We start from the raw sequence: 24439 nt of genomic DNA on the forward strand, positions 1-24439 counted from the left end.
GAGGCATAAGAAGATATGTAAAGGATGAGGGCTATGCGTTGGTGAAAGGAGAAGAAGACACTTTGGCTTGTGCTGATGTAAGAATGCGTTGATGATGTGAAGAAAAGACACTTAGACATGCAGCCAAGTAGGAGGTGTCGAATTTGGAGAAGGTTTGAACACCTATAAATAGGGCCAAAGACTTCATTTTTTAGATCACAACTCAAAATACATTTAAAAGAATGGGAAAGTTGAGTAAATATTGCGTCGAGAGCAAAATCCATGCGTTGATCATAAAGCTTCAAAAAGGATGCATTGGATAGTGAAGTTTGGAAAACAGCATCAACTCGGGACGAGAAGTTCTCCCAATTTACTCGTGCGTTCAGAGTGATTCTAAATCCATATGAAAGCTATGAGAGTCTAGATTTCATGGTGGGGCTGCCGGAGAATAAGCTCTAAAGAATCGGGCTGAAGAATGAGGAAAAGACAGAAGGGCCGAGCTGTCAGGTAAGCTGAGCCAGTCTTGATTTTTTTATGTTTCCGGCCAAACCACGAGAAGTTAGGAGCTAATATTTTGAGGTAAGCTTTCTAAGACATTTTAGAGAATATTTGTAGAAGGAAGTATTTCGAGATAAAGCCTAGAACTATAAGTAATCTGAGCTTTAAGTTGAATTTGGATCATAGGGTTCAAAAGGGAGCCCGAGGTGACCAAGGAACTTCTAAAGAGAGAGGTTCTTAAACGATCAAGGTGAGTGGTTATTGTGTATTGTATTGTTGATATAATTTATATATATATAGGTAAATATATATAGGGGATAATGTTAAATTGGCATGATCAGGGATATATGTTTATCTGATTACTATGCTTATTGAGATATTGCTTGTATGTTTGTTTTGGAAACTGAAATTGTACCTGGGATACATAGTTAGCATGCTTGAAAATGGTACTTAGCAAGAAAATATAGTCGGCTTCGGTCGGCGGGAAATGATAGTAGGTGACGATCGGCGGGAAATATAGTTAAGTTACCTAAGCATAGCTAGCGGAAAAATAGTCGATGTGCACATTGGCGAGATAATAGGATACAGGGAAAGTCTCCACATGAATTGTTGTTGTCTTAATATACGTGTGAAAGTACTGGGTATGTTTTCATTATGTGATAACCAACGATCAAGCTGGGGATTGATTGTTTTAACCAGCGGTCGAGCGGAGGATTGTCCAGCAGTTTGGCTAGAAAATAATAATGAACTTGTGGCAATGTTCTTGTTGACTATGTATTGCTTTTCCAAAAGTATATTTCTATTGACAAAGTTATTTGTTTATCTAAAGGCACCACTCACTGGGCTTTATAGATCATGTTTTTCATGTTTTATGTTTTACACCCCCCCCCAGGTAGCGAAAGGCGAGGAGTTCCAGGGTGCTGCTAAGGTCAAGGTCTGCCACGTGCCACAGTTACATTTCCGGAGGGTTTTATGGTTGTTGTAAACTTTGTTGTTAAGTCTTTGAGTTGTATAAACGTTACATTGTTGTAATAAAATAGGCCTACTTAATGAGTTGTAAGTTGAATTTGTTCATTGGTATCAGAGTTATTTCCGCAAGAGTTTTTAGGCAGTAAGTGTCAACAGAAGGGTTGATAACTGCTGCAGCCACGCCCTTTCCCAGGCTCAGAGGGTGGTATGGGGCGGGGTGTGACACTATGACTTATGTTCATTAGAAGGATCAGTGCTACTTAAGGAGTTAGATGTAACTACAAGGGCATAACGATTATTGACCGAGCTGTACTTGCGAACGATCTGTGAAAGGTTGTTGCACCGTTGATTGGTTAAGATGGACACATAATATATCTGTAGTAAGAAGAGTTCAGCTGTCGGTCTTTAGTGGAATGCCTGACAGTTAACGGATGATGGATCTCGTGACTAAAGAGTTTAGTCAGTTATTCACATACTGTTGGAGTTTCAAGCTATAGGTCAATAAGGTCTCCTTGGTAGCTCAATGGATTCAAGTTGCAGATCAATTCTTGGTGTTCATTTGAAATATTCAAATTAACAAGAGGTATTTCGATTATATATGATATGATCGGTATGGTGTATGAGATACATCTAGTGGAGGATTGATGTAAATGAGATTTACGTTAAGAACCATGAAATATAAAAAGAGGTATGGTTTGTATGTTTCATGAGATGAAATATAAAACTATATGTTATAAATATAGTATGATAAATTGGTTATCATTTATATTTATAATAATAATAATAATTGGATAATTATCTCTTTTTCTTTAATAACCAATTAAGTGGGAGGTTATCGGTAGTTTCATTGTAACTGTGAGATAAAAGGAACAATGTTTTCCTAATTTTTAGTAATAATGTTAATTTTGAGATTTCCAATCTTAAAAAGTTCTCATGAACAAATTGTCAAGTAAATCAGATTTACTAAATGACAGCTTGGAGAGACTAGATGATCGTGGAGAGTTTCTACACGATAGACACTCAGCTAGCCGTTGAGCTAAACGATCGCATAGCTTTTGCTAGACGATCGCATAACTTTCGTTAAACGATTAAGCATCGATCTATACCATAGACTATTTCATCTCCCACTTGCTTAATCATTTACACAATCGTTCTTCTCCGACCTCATCCTCTAACCAAGTCCACACAGAGCCCACACTCTGGATTTTCACACCGAGAATACCAAGGTAACCTTTTTGGTAGTGTCATACTCAACTCGACACAGTCGAGGTTCTGTGGAGGTCGTTCGTGGTGTTTGAGTTTGCTGTGATCGTGCTGTGTAGCAGTCGTAGTGTACGAGTGTTCGTGTGTTACCGTGTTGCTGTGATCGAGCGTTCGTGATTGAGGGATCTTGAAGATGAATCTTTAAAGGTTTGTTGATTTCTTCCATTGATCGTATAGTAAAACATGTTGTAATTTCTATTTTGCACATAGCCTATTATTTCCATTTCTGACTGTAATTGTGTATGTTTATATATGATTGAAATTTGGAAAGATCCTTCTATTGCTCATGGGAATCCTCATGTACGATTTCCTTCATAATCATATTTTAATTTGTTAGAAGGTTGAATAAAAAATCTTATTTTCTTTAAATAAAATATATTTTAAAATACCAATAAAATCTAAATTGTTATGATTTAAAAAAATATGTATTTTTAGAATAAATTAATTGTAGATAGGGTATAATCTAATAATTATTAATTAATTAAATTCAAATTCGTTTTGCTATTTTCCAAAATGAAGGTTTGAAAAAGGCTATTTCTCTGGTTATATGTGCGTGGTTTAACAGCGATGGAACAGTGTTTCGGCTAATGGGACTCCCCAAAGCTTAGCCCACATTGTCCCAGTGGGCTTCCTCTTTTTGTGCATCAAAGCCCAAATGCTCCGTCGAAGTATTTGTTTTGAAAGAATTAAATCACTTAAAAAAACCAAAAGGTCCTACCGGGAGTCGAACCCAGGTCGCTGGATTCAAAGTCCAGAGTGCTAACCACTACACCATAGAACCAATTGTTAATTGTTTGCTTTTTCTAAAAGAATTCAATGAATAAAATATCTTTTTCTTTAGTAGACAAGTTATTTTGTAGTTTCATTTTCGTTTCCTTTTTCACAAGAGTTTTTTCCCCTTTAAAACCACACCCCAGGCACCATCACAGTTAATCTCTCCATTTTTATTTATTTATTTTTTAGAATATTTTATTTGCAAAACCAAAATTTACACCTTAATTGTGACCGTCAATTTATATCAAGGATATTGTAAACAGTGTCATACATGTTTTTCATTCTTTATGATGTAAATGATATCGCGTAGTTCTTCGTGTCGTCCCATACACCACTTCAACCCCCAAAAAGATTAATTAAAAAAGCCAGGAGAGTAATTGAAATATATTTCATATTTGGTACAGTTTAACCCAAATCAACTTATTCTTATATTTCATAAATTAATGGATTGGTTAAATTACAAAATTAAACGTCTATAGAATTTGAAGATATTTAGAATTTAGTTTCTTAAAATATAGTTTTTATGGTTTGATAAGACTTCATAAATATGATTTGATAAAATTTTTCTAAATAATCCCTATAAAGATTTTATCAAACTATTTGGATTAAATTCTAATCATAAAATCATAAGGACTAAATTCAAACTTTCTTCGAATCATAGAGATCAAATTTACAATTTATCTCAACGAATTTACATAGACAGAAAAATATTACAAAATCCATCTGAATTTCCGAAAATTCTACATCTTTATGCTCGTAAGCTTTTCTCTGCTATTAACAGAACACAGATGAGCAAAGAGAAACAAACAAGAATACAACATGTCTTATTATTTACACCAGTAAATATTCACATTATACATGTTTTGAAGGTCACCCCATCTACAAGCATTTGATAGGAAATAGAAGGGAAGAAGAAGGTGGGTTGAAGATATTCCAAAATCAAAGTGAAGAATGGAGTTTGGTAGACGATGACATGGAGGAGAGGACGGTAATTAGGGAGGAGATGGAGCTCAACGCCACTTCTAAAACCTCTTGGGAACAGCTTTCGCTCACAATCTTCTTCACCTGAATGGAATATAAACCACCAAGCCTAAGGTTAAACTCAGACATCAAAGCAATGATTTACGAAGCATTATTACTATACAGATCAAGAATCTTGGAAACTAGAGTTCATTTCATCATACAGTTGAATTTAAACTGAACTTTGTTTTGCCTCCATCATTTTTCATAATGATAATTGTTATGAAATCAATAATCAAAGATAAACATAAAACATAAACAATAGAGAGTCGACTGTAGTTCATTAACAGTGTTGTGTCTATATCCACGGGCAGAAAGATCACATTTCATATTACAGAGGTGTCTCTAGGATTAGAGAGTTTATATATAGTGCACTCCTTTAAACACTAGCGAGAATCGGTGCTTGGTCATTTGGAGCACCAAATAATAGATTCAAGCTATTCTACCTATTATAAAAGTGTACGAGCTATCTTATTTTAAAGATATACATATTCAAAATCCAGACAATATCTTTATGATAAAAAGTGAAGGAGAAGACATGTAAAAGGCTACACAACTCACAAGTTTCAAATACAATGGTAAGGATGTGATTCTTTACTCATTCTTTTTCATTTCTTCATACTTGTCGAGTCAGTTGCTAGAATCATAAACCAGGCTATACGACAACATCAACCAGTATTTCACCAATTTGCATTAAAATAAAATGACCCGCAAACAATACAACACAAAAAGGAAACTGATAGACCATCAAGCCACTGACTCTACTCATTTTGACATACTGTAAAAGACTGATACCATCTTAACTTTCTTATACCATCAGAGATACCAATATATTATTTATTACTGTTGTTATTATTATTATTATTTTTTTGAGGCAAACAACCCAACAAACTACACCCTAACCTTCTCCTTACAAATGATGGAGAGAATACTATCTGACAAACTATCTTTCCCTGATCAAAGAACAATCCTAACCGGATGCCACAACTGCTAAAACTTGATGGTACATTTTCCTTAGTTCTTGTTCATGGTTCTGGGAGTTCTAAATCACCATTGCACTAGAGAAACAACATGCAATCTTTTGGTTGCATTTGTAAGAAAGGAGATATAGTCTCAATAAATGGCTAAGAGGTCCTGGGTTCAATTCATGGTGGCCATCTACCTAGGAATTAATTTCCTGCGAGTTTTCTCGACACCCAAATATTGTAGGGTCAGGCAGGTTGTCCCGTGAGATTAGTCGAGGTGTGCGTAAACTGGCTCTAACACTTGCGGATATCAAAAGAAAAAAAAAAATCTTTTGGTTGCACTAAGAAATTACAAAATACTAAAAATCATATTGATAGGATATTGTCTAACTAATAAGCCGTTAAGTAATAAGTAAGCAAGGTATGATAAATTGATTGAGAACAGCTATTCCATAACCATGAGGCAAATGCAGGAACAAGTATGGTTTCATTTCAAGATAAAAATTTCATAGGCAGAACTTTCACCTCATCGAGGTAACCCTGTAACGTGGTTATCTTCTCCAAGTAATCTTGGTCCTCTAAAACTGTACCAATAATCTGAAGATCATCTGAGACTTTAGCTTCCATTCAAGCGTATCCTGAAATTTGACTGGAAGCAGCACCAAATTTCACTACTGTGAAACAATTGTACTGTGATAATGGTCAAGGTGCGTGCAATGCTATGCAAAAATATTAGACTTCAGAATGAAGTTTTTCCCTAATTACAAGAAGTGCGGAAGCACAGAACAAGAACAAACACAGAAAATAACCATATAACCTAATTAGCTCGAAGAAAAGTGAAAACAACATTAGTATTCAGGAGTCATGGCTACAACTTCCGATCAAGCTCATATAGCACATTATTGGTACAGATAAGAAACAAAACGCCCAAGTCGTCCAAAAGCGAAAAGAATTCAATCGGTTGGAACAAATTCGAAGCAAGCAAAGCCATGTTTCTGTAATCTGCATCGGATGTTAAAGATAATTCAGAAACGAAAGAAACAACACCACCTTAATAGAGAGCAGAGTGGTAAAATAACAGAGCGATGATAGCCGTAGTCGTCGGGAGTTTGTCGGAATTTCTTCAAGATTGGCTGCGGTGAAGTGGGAGGGAAGGTTGTATTGTACTAACGACGCGTCGGCTGCCGTTAAATTGGGCTCCGACCTATGTTATAATTATCACAACCCATTGGGGGACGACATGTCGTCCGCAAAGTGAAGCTTGGCTTTGGCTATGCATGAAAGGGTAAATAAATAGGGCTATCAAGTCAAATTGTATGCGTATTTCTTAAGTGGTAACTCAATACCAATTATAATTTACAATAACTTTTTTTAATGAATTCGCGTAGTAATTAATATCTCAAATGTTTGTTTTCAAATTTTTTACTACTAAAATAAAATAAACGGATATTCGTTGAACGCAATAGATTAAGAAAATATAAAACAATTTGCATATCAAATGGGTCTTAAAGTATTTTTTGTAGCAACTACTTTAGCTAACCACCGTCACCACGAACTTATAACAAAAAGATAAGCTCGCTTACATTCTTCGAAAAGGTCATGAAAGGTTAGTACATTGTTCGTATTGTTTTATAATGTATAATATTAAATATAATGCTTGAAAGACTCAATTCAATTCCAATAGTCAAGTCATCACAATGAAATGAGTTAATGCATCAAACTTCAAGCTTTTGTAAGTAGATAATTCTAACGGAATATTACATAAGAGGTTGTCCAAGCACATTTCAACCAAATAACTATTGCTCCAACTATAAAAAATTCAAGTCCTTATTTAGAATAGTTCAAAATACCAAATTCTAGTACACCCATGGAAATACAAACAATTATTTTTCAATTAGCAACCGGTAGAATGATCATTTTTTAAGTTAAACAACAAGTGAGAATGGAGGATTCGAACTTTCGACCTCTTGTTGATGATATGTGCTCTAATCAATCGAGTAAATTGAAATTTCAGGTTTTTACTATATTTTAAGTACAACAAGTGGGATATGAGAATTTAAATATCCACCAAGTACAATTACCGATGAGGTATGCATGCAAGTTAGATTTGCAAGTAAATTACTTTAATTTAACAGTAATTTATGTCATTTACATGCATTTAAATATTTAATGAGACTAAAAGATATAAAGTCATATAGCAGTGACAGACGCACGAAACTGATTAGTAACAAGGCTCTTAATTTTGGTAATGAAGCGAGTATGGGTCTGACCACTGCTTATTTGCATACTCGACTTTGGGCGAAACAAAGAGCTGATCATACTCCCCATACTCTCTGCAGTATATTTCAAATACTTTGCTGCGCCTTGATCTTGTTCGATCAAAGCCTCAAAATTTCTTAAATAAACTGGCACAATCGCCTGCACTAAAAGCATGCAAATTCTCTCTCTCAACCCCTCATCTGAAATTACCCATTTCGATTGCCTTTTACATGTTTGTTCAAATGCCTGAGAGAACTTTTTTACCCTTTTCTTCAACAGATCATTATCTTCCCATTTCTCGCCTTCAAATGGAAGCTCACCCTTTTGATTTAGAAGGCTGAGAAGCTCTCCCCAGCTTTCTTTAAGGTAAAGTGCTGCGTAATATTCCTTGTATTGGTTGTGTGCGTTTAACCATTCATCTCCCATCATTTCGCCTAGTTTTGAACCTTTTAGATTGCTAAAATGGCAGTGATTGTTCATCATGAAATAGTAGGACTTTGACATATCTTGGTATGCTTTTGCCCATGTATCTAGATTTAAGGCAAGTTCTTTTATGATTAGATAAATCTGGTTCTCTAGAAGATTCTCTTGACATGTCTCTTGCTCCCAGCTTTGATGGATGATTAAAATCTGGTTTAGGATTGGTTTGTAATGGTTCCCAAGTAGCTTGTTGCAGTAATCAGTGACAAAGCTTACCAAGCTTGGAATGCCACCATCTACTGGAGGAGTACTCTGTCTTTGCAACTCAATTTGGACTGGAAGTTCCGAGAAAACCTCGCATATGCCGTTTACAACTCGTTTTACGAGATCCCTTGTTATGGCTTGAATCTCTGTGCAAGCTTTCCCACCAAACAACTTGTTAACGTCTATCCTTAGGTTGTCTAGAACCAAGAAAATGTCTAATAGGTTTAAGAGCTTGATGGGATCCTTCTTTGTTTGGGTGACTTTCCTCCCAAATTGAAGGAGAGAGATAAATCCAGATTGTGATGCAATCTTAGCGAAACATCTGGTCCCAACTTCGGATTCGATCTTCTCAAATATATCATTGCAGAGTTTACATTCAGGCTCATATAAATGCTTCACAGCAAGCTCAAGATGCTTGCTCCATCTGTTGATATGATCTTCAATGCTCTGCATGTTGCTCAAGTCATCGACTGACGTTTCAAGATAATCCAAACCAAGATTTCTTAAACTCAGTTCAGCATTCGAACTTCGAACTTCGACGTATATCAATATGCAGTTTTCAGTTCGATCGTTGGCTTTCAGTCTAGTAAGAATTGACTGTAATTCTTGAACTACAGATTCTTGCAATAGTGAGAAACCAATGAAGCCTTGGTTTTCAGGTGAAGCAAGATGAAGAGAGACGCTATGGTCTCTCAATAACCTCTTGAACTCAAATTCAAGCTTGTTCAATGCAAAATCAAGAGGCCCTCCATTAATACGAGCATTGTTCTCAACTGTCTGCAACTCACGAAGAATTGCCAATGAGTTTTTGACATTGAGAAGACGTTGATCATTGACAATTGCGTTGTCTTCAATAAACCGAACAATTCCATCCAACCATTGAATTGTAAGGTAGCAATTATCAGCAAGAAATTCAAGTGCTTCTTCAAATCGTTTCATGATGGAGAGGTAATTGGAGAGTTGAGAACAAGAATCGGCCATGAGTGAGTTCTGAAGTTCAGAAACAGTGTTGAAAACATTAAGAAGCGCAGTTGCAAGCCCAATGGCATGATCTATCTGATCGCCAACAGCAAAAGAATTACATTTCTGAATCTGAACGAGCTTGGCTTCCAAATTTGCGAGCCTTTGAGCCTTGTCTCTCAATCTTGGTCCAGCATTGGCCAATTTAAATGCAACATCTCTTGACCTTTCAAGGCCAGTTTTCAAGAGCTGTCTAGCTGCAACAAGCTTCCCAGTGGCTTCCATCTCGTCCATTGACAATGGAATAACAGGTTCAACTACCACTTGAGCTTATATATTGTCTAACTTTTTTTTTTCCCTGCTGATTTGAGTTAAAAAATTGTTGTCTGGTTTCTTCAATGTCACTTCTTTCACTTTTTCTTCACCAAACTTAACAATCTGGGAAATAAAAAGGCTGCCATTTCAAACCAAACCTCACTTGCGAAAAATAAACAGTGCAAAATCTCTCACCCACCGTAGGATACAAGTTCTGATCAACTACCTTTTGTCTGTGCATGTAAAAGTAAAGAAATCAGTCTTCAAACTTAAGAAATTTCTATTCATCTGGTTAGAGACATAAAAGAAACTGAAGCAGCAACCAACCACCCATGAGAAAACTCCTAAAAGAGATTAATGTCAAAGAATGTTTATAATAATCCCTTCATTCATAAAACACTCTGAGTATATGAATTAATTTCGTCCTGCCCACCTGATTTTCAACATTTGACTTGGTCAACCTAAGAATTCAGCTGGTAATTGATAAAATAGTATAAACTGTTCTGCTACTATTTTCCTGGAGAATGATTTAAAATTCAATGACATTATGACCTCAGCATGCGAGTCAGAAACTTCTAGAGTTAACTCCACTTGAAAAGAGAAGGGTAAAACACTTCATGTTAAAGTTATTCTATTTTACTGTTTTGATAATGACTCATCAGAAATCAATGCTGAAGTACAAAGTTCGTGGCTTCTTTAAACTCATTTATGTTTCTACTTTGCTAGAGATCTCTCCTATGGTATGATTGGATACCAATTACAACAGGGATTTTGGAGCCTCAGTACAATATTATGAAACTATTAGAACCCATGAAAATTTAGAAAACTTTCTAAAAATTATATGAACAAATTAAAAAGGTATATATTTAAATTACAATATTGGCTCATATGGTTGTTTGTATAGTTTTAAAAGTTTCAATTTTTCTATTTAGTTTTGGTTGTTGATTTTAGAAGTTTCAGTTTAATCTTTATAAGTAGTTAAGCCTCATAAATCATCCTTAAATTATCTTTTACCTATCCAAACACCTACTCATTTTTTGTATCTAATATAGCGAGGCCACATCAACTCATTGGATGTAAATAAAACATGGTAGCCTCGTTTTTTTCAGTTCAACAAGAGTGAAGTGGATATATTTGACCCTTTAGTTCAACTATGCTCAAGTTAGGTACGTCGGTTGTTTAATAGAATAAACAATAGATTTGACCAAACCATATATAGATCCAATTGAAGCTATACTCAAATCCTAGGAATGGAAAAAGATAAGTTTTGAAACTGTGAGGACTAACTTGACATTAAGCCGGAAGTCAAAATTGAAATTTTAGAACTATAGGATTTTTTTAAAAAAATAATATATATATATATATATATATATCGTTTTTGAGTAGATTCAAACTATATGCCTTTAGTCATTTGGGTATATTCAAGTTGGTGCGCAACATACAAGGCATATAGCCCAAATTCAGTACTTTACCTATAAATATTTTGTCTGTTGAATCAACATGGGAATCCACGAAGGGAAGAAAGCGTGGTTAATAATGATTAGATGATTAGATGATCATATTTATTGTGGTCAGTGGCAGAAAAAAGAATCTCGATGTTGTGTATGTTTTTAGAGTGATATTTGAATTGAAAATGTAATTACCGAAACAGAACATAGAGAACTTAAAGAGACCTAAGGTAGTCGATGTTAGTTGAGCAGAAAACAACAAATCCTCGGCAGCCTAAAAAACAAACATATCCTGCCTTTAGTTTATGCCTTGTGGAAAACACTAAGCATAATTTAAATTAAATTATGCATTAGGTAATGTATTATAAATTATATAAATCTTTTTTAACATAAAACATAATAAATTAAAAACAATTTATTGTCGAATAATATTTAGTGGATAATTATAGCTATTTTATGATTTATAAATATAATATCAAATACATTTTTAAACAAGTATTTAAATCAGAATTCAATTTCTGAATATGCTATAAAAAAAACATGAAATACAGCTTTACCTTTATTGAATCCCTTGTTTTCAATTTTCAATTTTCAGATTTCCTACCAAACAAGTCCTAAGCATCCGACAATTACAGAACTGCCAGAGTTCGAGGATGAATCTTGAGCCAACTAAATCAGCCAACCGGGCAACCCTGGCAATTTCAAATTCAAGTGACCTTCTCAATTACTATTTTGTTCTCTATTGAAAAAGTTATTATTTTTAGCATAACAAAAGGAAAATGGAAGGTGAATTAATGTTACATGTGATTTTTTTCATTTCTGCTTAAAGCAATTTTGACTCGAAGCCTGACTATAGCTCCATATTTCAGGCAGATCAGCGTCTTTATCCAAGTTAATTATATTTACAGTCAGGGTCTCCATATTTCAGGCAGATCAGCGTCTTTATCCTAGTTAATTATATTTACAGTCAGGGTCTCCTTCACCTTCACCGCTTGTTCTTGAATACACTTTTCATACAAACCTAATACTTCAGAGTTGTCAATGGATTATCTTTTACCTATGAATTACAAAAATGCATCTTTACTTTTCTTAAAAGGAAGAGTTGAATAAAATCCATCAGCTATTGCTTCTGGACTGGACTTTCACTGTAGTCTTTGATCATCAATATTTCAGCACATAATTTCCGTGGCACCTGTTCCAGAGCTTTTCCTTCTTGCCATGCCTGGCCAACTAACACTCCGGGTCCGAGATATCGAACATATACTACAACCTGATCGTTGAAAGGATATAGATGCTTGGCTGCAAGATGAAAAAATAATAATAATAGTAATAAATAACGATAAATACACAGAGTATCAAAAATTTGGAAAACCAAAGAGAAGCATGGCGCGTGATAAATGAAATGTCGCAAATTGTGAAATGTACGTAACAAGGGTATTTATAACCTCAAATGAAGAACATCCTTCACAATCGCAAATTCATGAGTGTAACTCCAAAGATGCAAACCATCTCCCAAGTCACTAATTTGGTCCCTAATGGTAAATAGTGATAGGACTTATTGCAAATCGTTGTGCCGTGGAGTAACCCACTACCTTAGAAGCAAAATGGTGCAATCTTGGTGCTAAAATGCAAAAAGTCGGTTGCTCTCAAAGGTTACACAACACCTGATCTCAGGCGTGCACTTGTCGGAGAAAAGATTGGAATTGGATGGAAAATAACTCATAAATGTCAACACAAAAAATAAGATAGGATGAAAAAGATGAAGAAACACACTAATGACTAGAAACACACTAAAGACTTCATATACATATGGAGCTTATGTTGCAAAGACCTTGAAACTTCATAGTGAGCCTGAGAAAAATAGAGGCATGGAAACCTAACAGTTTTTTCAGTTATCATTTCTTTCAAGAAAAATATTCTGGTTACAATTAACTTGCATAGATAACATAAGATTGGGTTGAAATCGTATCATGGAATAACCAATGCATTTTATGAGGTTTCATCAATATGAATAAAGACATGAAAAATGATTTTGGTGTCATACCGGGAGCCGGAAAGCCTGCAGGGTATTCATGAATATCGAACAACCCATCACCAAATTCATATGCCAAATCACAAGGATGTTCGGTTGACATCACTTCCTTAAGTTGTTTCACCTCAAAGTACAATGGACTAACAGAATTTGCAAATCCAGCCAATAAGGACATGCCTGATTTGTGAAATGTAAAATGTTAGCAACATTGAAACAGAAGGAAATTTTTAGTGGCTTAGTAGAACTAACATAGGTAATAGGCACCATCCATGTTAAGGTTTGATCATCAAATAATTCGTTTTCATTTTCTAAAAACAACATCAAACAGACAGAGGAATGAGGTTGTGACAATTGGATCTTTCTCATCATGCATGTTCAAGGACACAGATGCACATCCTATCGATATAGTGATACGTCAAAATAGTCCTATCTAACCAATGTTTACGAACAAAGAAAACGAGGATGAAATAAACTTATAAAATGTCAACAGGATAATGGATAATGGATCAGCTGGCTTCATTCGTGTTTTAATGCCATGAAATCTGTCGTTTTACTGAGTTACTAATGTCATAAAAGGAGAAGAACGTATAGTTTCCAAAGGTCAATAGACTTTACCAATAATCCGCCCATATGTCTTTCCATCCTTGCAAGAAAATAATGCCTAATAAAAAAGGAGATGTAAATAGATAGATCCCATTGTACTGTACATTCGAAAGAAGAAAAGGAGGACAAAGATTTGATAAGTTTCACCTTCTTGAAACGATTAATCCAACCAATAGGTATTTGTCCTATTCAAGAAATTAAAAATCAAAGTTGTCAGGCTTGCATGATATAATCATAATTTTGAGGAAAAAGATTAACTAAAACCTTGAATATTTGAACATCAAATCAGTTCCTAAAAAACACCACCCCTTTACAAATTTCACTCTTTCTTGTCCAGTTGTACTTCATCAGATCATTTTCCTTATACAGAGAAAGAATCTTACAAATTAGGACACACAATTTCTAAGCTTTCCACACAATAACCTAGGAATTTTATGCATGTAGTGAACTACTTGCCTCCACTCTTCAGGCAGTAGTAGTATTCAAGAACCATGCCATCTTCATTTTGCAACAAACTAGATGCCATTTTTTTTAATAACTTTGGATCCTCATATCGTGTCCCAGCTATTCCCCAAGCCCTTGATATACACCTGCATTATAATTATATTGCTAGTTTCAGAATCCCCAAAATCCTAACAGAACTTGAAAGTTAGAATTCTGTTCTTGCTGATATAGTTCCCAACCAAATTAGAAAAAATATATATTCCAATCAAGAAAAAATTGCATTAATGAGGAAGAAGAAAGAGCACAAACAACTCTACAGGCATTACAATGCTTCATATGTGTAACCTAGGGGTTAGGAGTTGCAAAAGTCTATGACGTCGTTCCTCAGGAATATCTTCAATCTTTTTCCTGTCAATCATACAAAAATTATACTTCAGAAGAACCACTGACCATTACAAATTTATAGTGATTGTAATCAATTTATGGATGATATGAAAACAAACAGAAGCCAATTGGGAAAGTTTTGAAAGAAATTACTACCAAAGATACGCAGCAGGATTATAAGAAGCAAGGTCTAATGGTATAAGCTCCTTAGGCGGATCTAGAAAGGTTACTACATCTTGTTCATCTAGGTACTGTATCTTCCCGTTCGGAAGCAATTCGTAAGGCTCCTCATCCCACGCAGAAGATGCTTGCTCCCTCTCCCTCCCTCCCGCTATCGCGGCGACGACCACACAACCAGGTGACCGTACACATATTCCACATCCGTACCATCCGATTCCCAGCCCTACGAGACGAAAAGAGGCAGAAATTTTAGAAATCTAACACATGAAATTCTGAAACGTAGACAGGAGAAAGAAATATTAATTGGAAAAAAAGGTTGTGAGTTCATTCCAATGGATTTTCCGGTTTGATTGACGGGAAATACGAGGGCCAAGGAAGTGGTGAAATCAAGCAATGGTGTCAATTCGACGAGAGAGAAGAAGATGAACTGACCTTTGGAGTTCGTAAAGCAGAGACGCCGGCGCGGTGTGTTGAAGGTGTTGATTTGGTGGGGAAATGGGATACAGCAAGTCCCTGGGGAAATCTGAACAGAACTACTCGAAGCTGCCATTGCCTTCATCTTGTTCATGCCTTATTGATTCTAATTCTACGGTTATTTGGTTTACTGCTAGTGCTAAACAAGTGAAGTCGAGTGATGACTATTAGAAACTTTTACAACTTACACACTTCTACTAATGCAAAATCTTAATATAAGCATCTTTGACGTCCTGCGTCGAAACATCAAACTTCACTTCTTAAATTATTACTGATTCTTCATCTAAAAGCATTTTGAAAAAACAAAGGTGAAACAAACATTCATGAAAATAAAACAGTTTTCGTATCACACTTTGAAATTCATTTTTTTTTCAAAACTTTTGAAAATAAAAAATTAAATCATTGCCAAACTATACTTTTGAAGATCTTTCAAGCAAATAAAACTTAAAACCAAACGTTTCAAGCTAATACTTTCAAAGTGTCTTTCAACAAGACCAGACGATTCCAATAAACTTTTAAACCCTATAATAAACAAAACTTTCGTACTTTTTAAAATATTAATCTTCCAATACTTTCAATCAAGTAAAACTTTTTTCCGATCAATATTTTATATAGCTTTTGATCATTCAAAACTTTAAAATATAGAATAGGAAAGATACGAGTTGATAAATGGTTACCTGTTGGCAACACCAGTAGTTTTGAACAACAGAAATTTCGATTAATAACTTACCAAAACAACAAAAATATTGATTAACAACCAATCGGAATAACAAAAATGTCGATTAACAACCAACCAAAACAACTGTCGAATTACTTAAATGTGAGACCATGTGAGTGCAATACATACATTTCTTCTCTCTCCTTTTTATGATAAGAGATGATTTCCTTGATATAATTAAAATCTGAAAATCCAATACATAGGAAACCAATCAAATGGTATATAAAAAGATGTTTCTAATTAGCAATAAGGAAAGAAAAACTATGGCTTTTCAAAGCTGGTATGTATTTACACCCAAAAAAAAAAAACACTATAAAAGATGGTGGATTCTAACAATTCCTTTGATGTCTTGTATTTTTCCCAGTAGATTTGAGTGTTTCTTTCATACCATAAGCCTTTTAAATTTCATATTTTTACCCCAAAACTACATGTTTTGTTTTGAATGCTTTTGATTGATTTGATTGGGGTTATCCAAATGTGTCAATGTTTGTGTTTTGGGGATTGTATGATGTCACACCACTCCTTAGATTACCCCCTTAACCCAAGAAGAAATATAAGGACAACAATTGTCAACCCTTTTGTGACAACTACTATCCAACTACACTCTGTAACATGTACTTTTAGCACCTTGCAACCTGATAAACATTTCAATACTATAACTGTTTCAAGCACCACCTCATTAAAACTTGATAACACATGTGCTACCGAACTACTATTCACTTACATTCACATAGCAGTTAAACTAGTAATAGATGTTATAATTACATTCCTCGTCTCAAAGTTTCTACCCAGATTTCCATGATATGTACAAACAAAACCATAGTTAAACAGACATGGTGAACCACCTAAACGCTATTCTCTGGAGAAATTCTGGATAGTGATTACTGGCAGATCTACTCGGCTTCAAGACATTGACCATTACCTAGAGAAAGAAAACATATGAAAGAGTGAGCTTAAAATGCTCAGTGTGTGACTATCTTAAATAAAGCATGTTTTAAATCATAAGTAACATGAACATGCTTATCATTGAACATTTATAAAATCATAGTTAGGGTTTTGAAAATGAAACTGGAATCGTAAAAATACATCACGTAAAAATCCTGAAATAAAACTCATTAACATCTTTCTGGAAAACACCACTACTCCACTGCCTGAACATGTGGGAGAGCCCTTTTGCTCAGTCCTTAATAGAGAGCCATTTTGCTTGATCTCATCAACGTCAATAATATAGTCATACGTGCACGTAAAAATGAACTGGGTCCTGACCACCTTACCATACCTTCAGTGTCAAGGATTCCTAGCATAACTGAAATCTGGGTACCTTACCGTACCTTCGTTACCAACATTGGAGTAGGGTCCATACAAGCCACAAAACATTTATGCACATGGCAGAATATATATTCATTTAAAACATTCCTTATAGTTTCAATATCATCACATGGTGTCTTCTAAAACAATAGGCATACTTATAAAATTCCTTGATTAAACTATAACATGCTATAAAACATGGCATAGGCGTACTAAAAATCGCATGCTAAATTCATAAATATCTTCATCTTTTGAAACATGGATCATACGATCAACATTAATTAAAAGCATACGTCCATTAAAATACAATATGAAAACTTCATGTAAACTGCCTATGCGAAACATCCATAAAACTGTCTTTGGAAAACATTTATTAAAACTTGTCACTCACTGTCTTAAGCTACTTATCCAAGGAGTCTGTAAGCCTCTCCTACTAGCATCTTCCTTGTAATAAGAAGAGGTCCCTTGGTTAGTATCAATAGCTCCCTTCAGAGCTTAACATAATATTTAACTTAACATTATCGCATATCATCATTGCATCATAATTGAGTTCATCGTAACCCTTATACTTAGCCATTTTACCTTCTTCTTGTTTAGAGGTTAATTTCCTCCTCTACAAATCGCTTGTAAGTACAGTTCGGCCAATTTACCGTTTTGCCCCTGTAGTTACATCTAACTTCTTAAGTACCAATGATTCCTCTAATGAACAATAGATCATAGTCTCACTATGATTAAACACTTCTTGGGTCAACAGGGGGTGTGGTGCCACATTGTTCAAGCCCCAGAATCAACCCTTAAGGGAGCAATTTATCTACTTACCCCTGTATCGGGGAAGGAGTGAATTCCATCTTGTGTAGATGAGTTCCTAGCTCTCCAATCAGACGAATCCCCAAAATGGTAGGTTTGTTGAGTCAGTGATCTGGCCATTCTCACCCATGCAAATCAAATGACCACCCTCATAAACAGAAGTTCACGACTCACTCAGGATTAAGGTCTTGTTACCTGTGGTCATTCTAGTGAAATGAAAGTATCAATTATGAACGACATTATATAACGATACTAAACATTCTGTAGTCTGGTCTTATACAAACTCCTTTGTATAGAATATCTCTGTTCGCACGTCTAATACATGAATGATCAGGATCAGATCATTTGAAGTACTTTATAACATTTGTAACACCTACAAAGTGGGCCACACTCGTAGTGTCACCAGGATAAGGTATCCCTCCTTATCCATATACTACAGACCATTTAGGTTATCACTTAAAACACGATCCACTTGTATGTCTCCACATACATGTTTAAGTTACAATGATAACTATGGATCTTAGTTTATTAGTTTATGGTTAATGTAACTAAAATATCAAATATTTCATAGACTGAAGTGAATAGAATATCATATATTATATATCACAAAATGTTTGTTCATACAAGTGTTTACAAACTATAAGACCTTACGAGATTTAGGGCATCAATCCCAATAATCTCCCACTTGTCCTAAAGCTAATGGGGTGTGCAAGTAAGCAAATTACAAGTACACGAAACAATAAACTAAGGCACAAACGCCTAGTACAAGATCTCTCACTTGCCCTAGTCCAGCTGTGGTCTGTCCTATAGACCCATACTCTACAGGTGACCTTTAAACACTGTAGTCGTGAGGGCCTTCGTAAAAGGATTAGCAACATTGTGCTTCGAAGCTGTCTTCGTGACAATCATGTCCCCTCGATGCACAATCTCTCAGATGATATGGTATTTATACTCAATATGCTTGTCGCGTTTATGAATCCGAGGCTCGCTGGAATTCGCCACAACACCACTATTATCACAATAAAGGGTGATGGACCTAGACATATCTGGAACAACTTCCAGATCAGTCAGGAACTTCCTAAGCCAAACGGCCTTCTTAGCAGCTTCACAAGTCGCTACATACTCAGTCTCCATGGTGGAGTCCGCGATGCACCCCTACTTGGTGCTTCGCCATACTACAACTCATTCTTAAAAGTAAACACTAATCCTAAAGTGGATTTTCGAGAATCCTTATCAGTCTGAAAATCAGAGTTTGTATATCCTATAAGGATCAAATCCTGAGAACCATACACAAACATGTAGTCTCTCGTTCTCCGAAGATACTTGAAGATGTTCTTGATGGCTGTCCAATGACCCTGTCCTGGATTAGACTGACATCTACTGATTATCCCCACTGCGTAGCAGATGTCAGGTCTAGTACATAACATCACATACATCAAACTGCCAACTACAGATGCATAGGGGACCCATCTCATTTTCTTAACCGCTTGAGGTGTCTTAGGACATTGTTCCTTAGACAATGTAACTCCGTCCCGAAAAGGAAATAGGTCCCTCTTGTAGTTTAGCATCGAGTACTTGATCAACATCTTGTCAATGTACGATGCTTGAGATTGTGCTAGAATTTTGTTCTTTCGATTCCGAAAGATCTAAATCCCAAGAACAAACTGGGTCTCTTTCAAATCTTTTATTTGGAATTGGGTCGCTAGCCAGTTCTTAACTGAAGTCAGTAAGCCTACTTCATTCCCAATGAGTAGGATATCGTCTACATATAACACTAGGAAAAGTACTGAATTGTTGATGATTTTCTTGTAGATACAAGGCTCATCAACATTTTGATCAAAGTCATAAGATTTTATTGCAGTATCAATCCTTATGTTCCAAGATTGAGATGCTTGTTTCAATTCATAAATGGACCTATTCAGCTTGCAAACTTTTTGCTCTTGACCTTGGCACTATGAATCCCCCGGGCTACACCATAAATGGTCTCCTCAAGATCATCATTCAGAAAAGCAGTCTTGACATTCATTATCCATATCTCATAATCATAATATGAGGCAATGGATAGGAGGATGCAGATAGACTTCAATATGGAAACAAGCGAGAAAGTTTTCTCATAGTCAACTCCCTCTACTTAGGTATAACCCTTTGCCACAAGTCTAGCCTTGAAGGTTTGCACCTTTTCAACAGCACCATTTTTTCTCTTGAAGATCCATTTACAACCTATAGGTTTAACCCCATCAAGTTGATCTACGAGATCCCAAACTGAGTTGAAGTACATAGACTCCATCTCGAGATTCATGGCTTTGACCCATTCATCTCTGTCAACATCCTCCATTTCCTTCTTGTAAGACAACGGATCCTCAACCTTGCCATCAACTACCATAGCTAGAATTTCAGTTAAATCCATATAGCGAAAGGTAGGTTTGCAACTCTTCCACTACATCGAGGTTCTCTCAATACTTAAGGTGGATTTGACCTACTAGATGAACCCATCATCAACTCTTGTTGAGGTAGTAGGCTCTTCAACAACTCTTGTTGAAGATTCAAGAGTTTCTTTGGAAAACTCATTCAACACAAATTTGCTTCTAGGACTATGCTCCCTTATATGATCCTCCTCAAGAAAAGTAGTGTTTGTCGATACAAACACTTTGTCTTCCTTAGGATCATAAAAATAACCCCCTTGTGTCCCTTTGGGGTAGCCTACAAATAGGCATAGCCTCAAACAGGGTTCCAGATTCTTAGAATTAGCCTCAATCACATGTGTTGAGCAACCCCAGGTGCGGAAGTGATGTAAACTAGCTTTACGACCGTTCCACAACTCCAAAGGTGTTCTGGCAACACTCTTGGAGGGAACACGGTTCAAGATATAAGTTGTATTCTATATTGCAAAGCCCCAAGACGAGTCTGGTAAGGAAGCGTGGCTTATCATCTACCGAGCCACATTCAACAGGGTTCGATTTCTCCTCTCTGATACACCATTCTACTGAGGCATACCAAGTGTTGAGAGTTGGAAAACGATTCCATGTTCTATCATATAGTCTTGGAACTCAGAATCTAAAAACTCTCCACTTCGATCAGATTGAAGCGTTTTAATCATTTTACTTAATGCATTTTCAACTTCAGCCTTGAACTCTTTGAATTTTTCAAAGGATTCAAACTTTATATCATATATCATTGAATTAATTTAATTATATCATATATAATCAAATTCCCTCTTGTTAATTTGGAGATTTCAAACTACCCAAAAACCCGATTCTCAACTTGAATCCATTGAGTTGCCAATGGGACCTTATGGACCTGTAGCTTGAAGCTCAAACAGTACGTGAATAACTGACTAAACTCTTTAATCACATTATCCACCATTATTAACTATCGAGCACTTCACTAAAGACCGACAACTGCATTCTTCGCATGACAGATATATTTCTGTGTCCATTGGATATAACGAATATCAACAATACGATAAACCTTCACAAATCACTCGTAAGTACAGTTGGACCAATTTACCGTTTTGTCCCTGTAGTTACATCTAACTCCTTAAGTACCATTAATTCCTCTGATGAACAATAGATCATAGTCCCACTTATTGGGGTTGATGCCCTAAAGTCTCATGTCCTGTAGTTTGTAAACAGTTTGTACGAATGCTTATGATGTATAATATATGATATTTTACTTCACTTCTTGATTTTGCGCAGTTGAATGTTTTATTTGCTTTTCCACAAACCAATAAACCTAAAATCCCTGGTTATTTGGATGTAACTTAAGCATGAATGTGGTGACATACAAGTCGATCATATCTTAAGTGATAACCAAAATGGTCTGTAATATATGGATATAGGTGGGAAATCTTATCCTGGTAACACTACGGATGTGGCCCGCTTTGTGGAATAGTCACAAGTGTTGTGACTTGTCATAGATGATCTGATCCTAATCATTCGTGTAATGGACATGTGAGCGGGGGCGTTCTATAGAAAGAGTTTGTATAAGACCTGACCACAAAGTATTAACGTTTCGTTATATAACACCATTCATGACAGAGACTTCACTTCACTATGATAACCATAGGTAACATGACCTCAATTCTGAGTGAGTTGGGAACTCCTACCATTGAGGGCGGTCCTTTGATTTGCATAGGTGCGAGTGGTCAGGTCGCCGACTCAAACCTACCACTTTGGAGATTTCTCTGATTTTGGAGCTGGGAACTCAACTACACAAGATGGAATTCACTCCTTCCTTGAAGCAGAGGCAAGTAGATAGATAGCTCCCTTAAGGGCTGATTCAAGGGCTTGAACGATGTGGTGCCATACACCTTCTCTTGGCTCGAGAGGTGTTCACACATAGTTGGACTATGTTGTATTGTTCATTAGAGGAATCAGTGGTACTTAAGAAGTGAGATATAACTACAGGGAAAAAATGGTAAATTGACCCAACTGTACTTACGAGCATCTGTGAAGGGTCATCGTACTCATGATTGGTTATATTTGATGGACACAGAAATATATCTGTAGTAAGAAGAGTTCAGTTGTTGGTATTTAGTGGAATGTCTGGTAGTTAACGGATGGTGGATCTCGTGGCTAAAGAGTTTATTCAACTATTCACGTACCGTTAAAGAGAGGGTGTGGCGCCACATTGTTCAAGCCCTGGAATCAGCCTTTAAGTGAGCAATTTATCTACTTACCCCTGCATCAGGGAATGAGTGAATTCCATCTTGTGTAGTTGAGTTCCCAACTCCCCAATCAGATGAATCCCCAAAATGGTAGGCTTGTTGAGTTGGTGATCTAGCCACTCTCACCTCATGAAAATTAAAGAACCGCCCTCATAGGCAGGAGTTCACAACTCACTCAGGATTAAGGTCATGTTACCTAGGGTCATCCTAGTGAAATAAAAGTCTCAATTATGAACGACGTTATATAACGAGACTAAACATTTTGTGGTCTGGTCTTATACAAACTCCTTTGTATAGAATATCTCCGCTCGCATGTCTAATACACGAATTATCAGGATTAGATCATTTGTAGCACTTTACAACATTTGTAACACCTACAAAGCGGGCCACACACATAGTGTCGATAAGATAAGGTATCCCTCCTTATTCATATACTACAGACTATTTAGGTTATCACTTAAAACATGATCCACTTGTATGTCTCCACATACATGTTTAAGTTACAACGATAATCATGGATCTTAGTTTATTGGTTTGTGGTTAATGCAACTAAAATATCAAATATTTCATAGACTGAAGTGAATAAAAGATCATATATTATATATCACAATGTTTGTTCATACAAGTGTTTACAAACTACAGGACCCTACGAGATTTAGTGCATCATTAGACGGACATACAAGGGCATGAATTTCGTTTTCTTTATGATAACTGAAGGAAATTCGACATGAGGAAAACCTTGAGCGAAAGACCAAATTTCATTGATTATTGAATATAAAATTTATAGTAAACATACAAATAGAAATGTATTCAAGAATAAATTACAACATGCTTTTAGATGAAAAATAGGTTTCAAGAAACCTCACCTTTGAAGAATCTTTCTTCAAGTAATCCTTTGTACGAGCCACAACAGAACTCCTTCCTCGCGATTCTCCTTCTTCACGCACGGACACTACTAGTCGAGAACCTTCTGTATTCTCTTTTGGGATTAAAATGATTCAAGCAGGAGTTGTGGGCTTTGTTTGAATCCTTGTAAGAGGGAAAGATAATGAGAGGAAGAGAGGGAAGATTGTTCAGAGAACCTTTTTCTTTCAGAAAACTCTTCTTTCTGTGTGAAAACTTGGAAGAAGATGATCCTATGCAACCAACTTGAAAACCACGTTAGCTATTGAGAGAAAAATAGGAGGGAGTTATAACTCCTTCCTTTTATTAATTTCAAATAAATTAATAAAATAAAATAATATATATATATATATATATATAAAATAACTATTTTATTATATGTATACACACTATATGTTATATCAAATATAACATATAGCCTATAATTTAATATTGCATCAAAAACAACATAAACTATAAATTTTATTCTCTCTCAATCATACATGGCATTTAATATAAATCACATTTAATATATTAAATCTATTTATATGAATCTCATCCATATAAATGATATTTGGATCATATCCAAATATTTTATTCCGCTCAATATAAATCATATTTATATTTAATTACATGAATCTCATTCATATAATTGGTATTTGAATCATATTCAAATTACTCTTATATATAATGTATCAAATACATTATAATTAATTCCCTCGATTAATTTGAGTACTTCAAATTAATTCAAGAATTAAATCCCTGTTGAGCTACGGTGGGGACCTTATGAACCGGTAGATTGAAGCT

The 24439-nt window shown here is 35.5% G+C and overlaps 2 protein-coding genes and 1 non-coding gene across 3 annotated transcripts; all 3 read right to left on the reverse strand.

Moving 5' to 3' along the window:
• Positions 1-3418: 3418 nt before the first annotated feature.
• Positions 3419-3490, reverse strand: TRNAQ-UUG (transfer RNA glutamine (anticodon UUG)). The gene has a single exon. It is a non-coding gene; the product is annotated as a tRNA-Gln (tRNA).
• A 3958-nt stretch (positions 3491-7448) lies between these two features.
• Positions 7449-9837, reverse strand: LOC120087000 (exocyst complex component EXO70A1-like). Its single transcript, XM_039043842.2, has one exon. The coding sequence runs from the start codon at positions 9663-9665 to the stop codon at positions 7659-7661; it is 2007 nt and encodes a 668-aa protein (XP_038899770.1). The 5' UTR covers positions 9666-9837; the 3' UTR covers positions 7449-7658.
• A 2084-nt stretch (positions 9838-11921) lies between these two features.
• LOC120087001 (WD repeat protein) lies at positions 11922-15506 on the reverse strand. Its single transcript, XM_039043843.2, has 8 exons — positions 15210-15506; positions 14754-15000; positions 14559-14621; positions 14226-14359; positions 13917-13954; positions 13782-13827; positions 13179-13343; positions 11922-12433 (listed from the first exon to the last, which is right to left on the reverse strand). The coding sequence occupies exons 1-8, from the start codon at positions 15343-15345 to the stop codon at positions 12255-12257; spliced, it is 1008 nt and encodes a 335-aa protein (XP_038899771.1). The 5' UTR covers positions 15346-15506; the 3' UTR covers positions 11922-12254.
• Positions 15507-24439: the final 8933 nt, after the last annotated feature.

Source organism: Benincasa hispida, chromosome 9 (genome assembly GCF_027475165.1).
Source record: "Benincasa hispida cultivar pf3 chromosome 9, pf3_genome.v1.1, whole genome shotgun sequence".
Classification (NCBI taxonomy): domain Eukaryota; kingdom Viridiplantae; phylum Streptophyta; class Magnoliopsida; order Cucurbitales; family Cucurbitaceae; genus Benincasa; species Benincasa hispida.